Source organism: Geospiza fortis, unplaced genomic scaffold (genome assembly GCF_000277835.1).
Source record: "Geospiza fortis unplaced genomic scaffold, GeoFor_1.0 scaffold55, whole genome shotgun sequence".
Taxonomy (NCBI): Eukaryota; Metazoa; Chordata; class Aves; order Passeriformes; family Thraupidae; genus Geospiza; species Geospiza fortis.
Window position 1 is genome coordinate 9,162,118 of NW_005054308.1, and position 7,245 is coordinate 9,169,362.

The 7,245-nt window shown below is 45.8% G+C and overlaps 1 protein-coding gene across 4 annotated transcripts in view; it reads right to left on the bottom strand.

Moving 5' to 3' along the window:
• The window catches only part of UIMC1 (ubiquitin interaction motif containing 1), a 34,960-nt gene extending 30,944 nt beyond the window's left edge, over positions 1-4,016 (bottom strand). For 3 of the 4 annotated variants that reach the window (XM_031055329.1, XM_031055328.1, XM_014312250.2), the window contains exon 1: positions 3,856-4,016. In XM_031055329.1, the coding sequence (XP_030911189.1) occupies positions 3,856-4,005 (150 nt within the window). In that variant the 5' untranslated portion in view covers positions 4,006-4,016. The remainder of the gene's footprint in view (positions 1-3,855) is intronic. The other variant, XM_031055327.1, reaches the window with a different exon arrangement.
• Positions 4,017-7,245: the final 3,229 nt, after the last annotated feature.

Sequence of the window (7,245 nt, forward strand, 5' to 3'; positions counted from 1 at the left end):
CTGCTTTGCTCCAATGGTCACTGGTGTGAGGTGGTGTCCTGGGATTAAGTTATTTTTATTCCTTGTAGCTGGTGCAGTGCTGTGTTTTGGATTTAGTACAACAGTAATGTTGATGGCACACCAATGGTTTATTTGGTGCCAAGCAGTGCTTGCTCTAAATCAAGCACTTTCCAGTTTCCTGTGCTCTGACAGTGAGCAGGTGCACAAGGAGCTGGGGGAACTGGGCAAAGGGATATTCCACAGCACAGAACCTCATGCCCAGAGTATGAACAGGGGGGAATTGGCTGGGAGACACTGACTGCTGCTCAGGGACTGGATGGGCATTGGTCAGTGGGTGGTGAGCAACTGCATTGTGGCACTGGTTTCTCCTTGGGTTTTACTCAGAGAATCATGGAAAGGTTTGGATTGGAAGGGACTTTAAAGATTATCTCATTCCAACCCTCCTGTCCTGCACATTTCCCACAAGACTGCGTTGCTCACTGCCTGGCCTTGAACACTGCCAGAGATGAGGCATCCACAGCCTCTCTGGGCATCCTCTTCTAGTGCTGCACAACCCTCACAGTAAAGAATTTCTTCCACGTATATAACCTAAATTTCTCCCCTTTCAGTTTGAACCCATCCCTCCTTGTCCTATCATTACAGTTCCTGATGAAAAGCAGTTCCTCTCTCCCTTCTTTTCATTACAATTATTCTTGATATTATCATTAGGATTATTAATAGTATTATTATATTTTATCTTGTTTCAATTATTAAGCTGTTCTTATCTCAACCCACGAGATTTACTTTTTTTCCCCACGATTCTCTTCCTTGCCATGGGGTGGGAGTGAGCAAGCAGCTGCCTGGTACTTAGATGCTGGATGGGATTCAACTATGACAGGTGGGCACTGCCATCCTGGCTGTGACATTTCCAGTGCCACCCTCTCCATAGCAAGATGTCCCTCAGGCCATGCCTGGTCCTGAGGTGAGTGTCCACTGTCACAGATGATAGAAACAGGGCAGTGGCTGGGTATTTGCCACCTCTGCACCACAGCCAAAATCTGATCTGGAACATCAACACATGCTGCTGATTACCCCGACTGTGAGCATCTCCAAACACAGGAACACTCAGGCAAAGGGATGTTCCACACTGAAGGGAAGACGGGCCATGCAGAAATAGATGGCACCATCACCCTGGAGTCTTGTCATATGTTCCCTGAGGGCTGGCAGAGCTGATGGATCTGGCAGAAAGAGCTTGTGAGACTTGATGCCAACTTTGTAAGTGCAGGCAGGTACTCTCAAAGCTCCCAAAGGACATATTCTGGCAAAAGACCCTTCCAAAAGGTCCCAGACCAGATCAGCAGCATGTGAGGATCAACTGCACTAAAGGCTGCAGATCAGTCTAACAGGTCAGCACAACTTCTGGGCTCTGCTCAGAGTTCACGCTTGGCCAGGCCCTGTGCTGAGGAACAATCATCTTGAAGACATGGCTTCAGGAGTCAAACCAACAGTCCAATGCAAGCACGAGGTTCAGGAGACCAGTAATTGTCATGCTCAGAGAGAGCATTGTTGGGCACTACTTGAAATATTGTGTATTTGTGAATGAAAATCCATCTTCTGGCACAGGCAACCAATTCCCTGTGGGATTACACAGCCAAGGGAGATGGGAACCACTCGACTCATTCAACATGTCTGCATTTTCAGAGACACAGTCTGCACAAAGAAGGTCATCTCCTCTGGCTTCCACAGAGCCAGAGAGACTGTTCTTATTTTGTCTGACCCTTCCCAAAAAAAGAGAAGTGTTCCCCGAATCCAGGATTATATATAGCAGAGATCAGAAAGCCTCACGTCCAGAAAACTTTTTTCTGATGCAGCTCTGCAGATGCCACAGCACAGACATGAGCAAAGAAAGGGAACTTGGCAAAATAACATGGATGAGCTTGATAATCCAGCATGACTGAAAAATTCCTGGGAGAGGCAGTCTGCCAAAGATCATCAAAAGTGAGAAGCTGGAGGCTTTCCAGGTGCAGCTGCTACAAGATCTGCTGGTCTGGAAGCAGAACTAGGGACTTGTTCTATAGATACCTGCCAAGAGACTGCCAAGGAAGAAAGCCATCGAATCAATGATGCCCAAATTGTCCTTGTAGCTTTTGATTCATAAGGAACCATGTCCTAACAGATGCAAGATTAATTGAGAATATATTGTTCTCTAAAATTGCTATTGATCTGAGCTTCCCACACCTCTTTTTGAACACACAACAAGGTCTTACCAGTGCAAGAACAACAGTTACAACGTCCAAAATTGAAATTCAACTTGATGTACACAGAAGAGCTGAGACAGTTACAGAAGACAGACAGTTATTTTTTTGAGATCCCAAGTAAATCAGTTTTGCGTTTGATTTTGCAGAAAACAACATGACAAGAGACTGTGGCACTGGATCTGGAAGCTGATGACTCACAGAAAGAGACTGAACTGAATAAATCCACTCATTCAACTGACTGAACTGTTGTCACTTAAACAGAACCTAATTGGCTCTTTAACGGCCTCTCTGAGCATATCCTTTTCTGTAATATGACCGATTATGCCATCAGAATTTATTGTTTATAGACAAACTTAGAGAACAGTGAGGGAGCCTAACCTTTTTATAGATGTGTTTTAAGAGACGTTTGTTTCCTCTTTTTCAGATACGTGCACATTGAGATGAATAATTGCAGACAATAACAGGTCCTGATCTTTTATGTACTGCAGCAGCTCTTATAGCTGCTGATTTCTTTTTTCCTTATAGGTTTCACAATAAAGGCCAGTGATGCAGCAGACATCTGAAGTTAACTTAGCATATTGCAGAGCTAAGGGTTTAACCCCACTGAACTATTACTGCCATATGTTCCATTTCTTTCAGGGAATTTCCCAATGGGAAAGAACTCAGACAATGTGAAGAAAAAACATCCAATATCGTTTGCCCTACAGCTTCTTACTGTTTATTTCTAGTGATTTTCCCCTCCTCACATGATAATCGCCTTATTGGAGAGGAGCACACTGCAGATGTGGGAGCAAAAGGGACCTGATTTAAGATCTACAGCTTGAGAGTGAACTGAAATGCTTTTGAAAATGGTGGAATTACAAAAAGCAGCTTAGGATCCCCAATCACCAGCAAGACAGAGCAAAGCTGTACGAGTCACACATAAAAAAACTGATTGTAATAATTTCCTCTGGTGTGCCTCACTCAGTCAGGCACAGGTTCTGAGGGCTCTGGGTTTCCCCCAGGCAGGAGTTCTTGTGCTCATGCCGTGTAACCAACACAGACATTTCAATCTTGAGGGTAATGCTGATGTGCATAAGCCGACGCTGGGGATCAGGGATCTGAGCCTTGATGCCTTAGCCAGGCACTCCCACATCACATTCACCTTTACACCCTTTGGAGCTGGGTTACAAACTCAGGCCCCTGTAATTCAGAATCAGTTTACCAGACACTGCCTGTCTCTGAGCTACTCACAAGCCTGAGTTCTGAATCATTTTCTTATCTATTTGCACATAATACAGAATCATGTTGCTAAGGTTTAGCTGGAAATCAATCAAACAAAAATTATGAAAAAAAAGATTTGTAAAGGGATTGAGGAAAGGTTACTTTTAAATTACATTTCAGATTCAGTTCTGAGAGGATTTGGTTATCAAATCCCAGACTCATAACTCACCCCCATGAAGCACACCATTCATTTCCTAGTCAAATAGGATTTGATTCATCTCATATGTAAGACAAGGAACAGTACAAGACCCTCTGTGCAAAGCCTGACCCCAGCACGACAGCAAGGGCTGCTCTGGCACTGTCCTGCAGTAGCAGGGCCCAGCCCAGGCTCTGGGCACCCCAACCCATCACTGACCTCTCCATCACTGTCGGATATAACAATAAACGCATCCACAAAACTGCGCTTCTTCCTGGCATTGGCTGGGTTCCTCTTCTCTTCCTCCTCTTCCTCCCCATCCTGACCTCGAGACTCCAGGCCCTCTGCAGGCTTCTTCCTCCTCGGCATCCCTCACTCTGAAACAGAGGGAAAGATTAAAAGCCATTTGTTTCCTTCTGATTTAGATTTCCCCTAACACTTTTTTTTTTTTGCTATTTTTAGGCAAAAGACCCCAGGCACTGAAACCTTATTACAAAGTGTGGTGGATTTAGTGTTACTGGGAGCCACATGCACCAGTCACCACTCATCTAGTTAAGAACACTTTATTACAGCTGATTGCTAAAAAGGGGTTTCAGGGGAACAGCAACACAGACCAAAGCCACACTCTCATTCCAAAGCAATGAGGCTTTCCTCTAAAAGCCCATCAGCAAACTCCTCCACAGCATCACTTCACAGCAGGTCTGCCACCCTCCAACACAACCTCCCGTCCTCAGCCCCACCTTGACCAAAACAAACCAGGCTGTGGCAGTGGATCAAGCTGACATTTGCACACCAAACCAAGAAACCACCATAGCACAGCCTTTTGTCAGCTTTTGTATTCGACAAAACCAGGAGGAAAGGCATTGTGCGTTCAAGGATGCTGTCCTGCCGTCTGCACAGCTCAGTGCATGGCTGCTCCAGCACTACAGACAGGGAAAACACAGGCAATGGCAGCAGGCAGGCTGGAAACAAGACAACAGGTTTATCTGGCAGTGTGGATTTCTCAATGAGCTGCAGCAGCCTCCGGAAGAACTCCATCCAGACATGCCCAAACCATCCGCATTAACGAAGGCACTTAAAGAGCAGCAAGCAACCTGCTGAGTGTTATTAGAGCAAACCTGAGTGCATGGAACAATTGAGAGCAGGTGCCCACACAATGCAAACTGGTACTTCAGCATCCCTTCCCTTGGCAGCCCATACACTGATGGAGAGGGATGCACAGCAAGCATTAGCTGTCTGGATCCAAAAGAGCTCAGAGGCAAGGACTGGGAAGAGATCTCAGTAAAGGAGAGCAGCAGGATGGCACAGAGTTAAATCACCCTTTCCTGCCTATGCTTGCTGTTTGCCTGATAGCTCAACAATAACATTCAGTGCTTCTTGAACTGTGATGTAAAAGAGCCTTACAAAGCAGGCTGAGCATGACCAGCTCTGCTGAAGTTCAATTAAACATGAGCAGACAGAGGTTGAACAACAAGCCCCTGGTTCCACATCAGGGAACAGCAGAGCTGGAAATGTAAGTTAAGTTGGCCGGTTCCCAGACCAGTGTCCTTCCCCAGAATCACTCTGCCTTCCTTCAGGATCACTGAAATAGCTCAGATGTGTGCGGCGATCTAAAATAAGAGTCAGAGAAGATGCAACAGAAACCCTACATCACCCAGGATAGAGCCAAACCCTTCTCTGTAACACCACAAAACTGCAAACAGCCACTGCGTAGAGAAACACTAAGGGAGGCCAAAATCCCCATCAGTGCCGAGAACAGCAGTGCATTGCTCCATCTACAGTCCGAGCAGCAAGGTGAGGAATAACCACACTCCCTCCCCACGATCTGCAGCCTTCCTTCTGCAAATACATGCACACACACGCCCAGAGACAAAAGGTGATTATCCTGGTGAGTCATGATTTGCACCAAAGGTTTGCTGAGCCCTCTGAAAGCAGAAGGTTGCACAAATGGGCAGTCACGGCGCCAAAGTGACTGCAAGGACCTCTGCAGCCCTCCAGTGTTTGTCTGTTGAGGAATGATAGAATGGTTCAGGTTGAAAGGGACCTTAAAGATCATCTCATTCCAAACCCCTGCCATGGGCAGGGACAGCTTTCACTATCCCAGGTTGCTCCAAGCCCTGTCTAACCTGGCCTTGGATGCTTCCAGGGATGGGGAAGCCACAGCTTCTCTGGGCAACCTGTGCCAGTGTCTCACCACTCTCATAGGGGAGAATTTCTTTCTAATATCTAAAATAATCCTGCTCTCTGTCAGTTTGGAGCCATTAAAGGAAGGGGAAATAAAAACAAGCACTGCTTTTGGTGAAGCACTGCTCTTGAAAAACAAAGCTGTTCAGTTCCAGCTAAGCTGAACTCCAGTGCTGTTGGAATATCCTCACTGTATGTTTTCCAATTTTTTATCTTTTGCTCCAAATGGTCTCTTTGCCCTCCCTGCCCAGGGAGATGAGCCAAGCCTCACACCCAGCTGCTGTGAGCTGCCCCCACAAAATGCATCCATGGTGGTGGAGAATGTTCCCTTATCTTTGGAAAACCACTCACTCATAAGCCATGAGGAGCACAGAAGGGCCCACACAGGGTCACTGAGGTTTGGAGAGGCAGCCTATAAACCTTCTTACCCCCACAACAAAAGCAACTGCAAAAAACAACTGCTGTGCTGCCTTTTTTTTTGTTTTGTTTTGTTTTCAATCCATGCTGGTATCACCATCACTCCTCTGACTCTGCGATACATCTTCTCCTCGGTGCTCTGTGCTAAATAAGAGATCACTGAGAAATATCAGCTGAAGTTATGATGAGTCACCTACCTTCAACATTTAAAGGAGAGAAAAGAGGAGATGTAAGAGATGTAACCACACAACTCCCACAACGCTTCTGAAAATGAAGGGACTTGTGGCAAAGAGAGTCTCTGAAAATGTAACTAAGGGAACAAGACAAGTAAGAGATCACTCGTAGCTGTGCTAGTCTGAAGCTGTGAGTAGGAGAGCAGTAATAGCTTTTATTAGACAAGCTGGTGGAGCTGAGGGAAGACAACACGCATCAGAGCACAGACCTCCTCTTCAGGAAGCGAAGTTGAGCATATTTTGCTTTTTGCACTCTTGGAAAGGATAGTTGTGAGTGCCTGAGGGGAAGATACCTGCTTTCAGACCCAGCAGGAAAAAAAAAGGCCAGAGACTGAATCATCTAAAATTACCTTTGCAGTCCAGTCTGCAGACTCATTTTGCAGTTATCCAGATTTTTTTCCAACTCTGAATTTAAGAGAATTTCTTTGTAAATGCTCTGACAGCAAAGGTGACCTCCTGACAAGGAACTCACACATGCCACGCTTCTCCAGTCACATTTTTAGGGATATCCTTGAAGATCCCCAACTTGTGATTATTTGTCATTTTCCCTCTCATCTATCATTTTGATGAATCAGAAAGCAATTACCGACAGAATAATTCTAAATCTTGACACTGCAGCTACAGACCTGCCAAGCTGTGACAGCTTGAAAAATGCTCGAAAAAAACCAAGCCAAAAAAAATGAATGACTCTCATCCCCGGATGAGTTCCTGAGTGGTTGGAGACACAGGCTGTCGCTTTGTAAACAACTCCCCCCACCTCGGGAAGCAGAGGCAC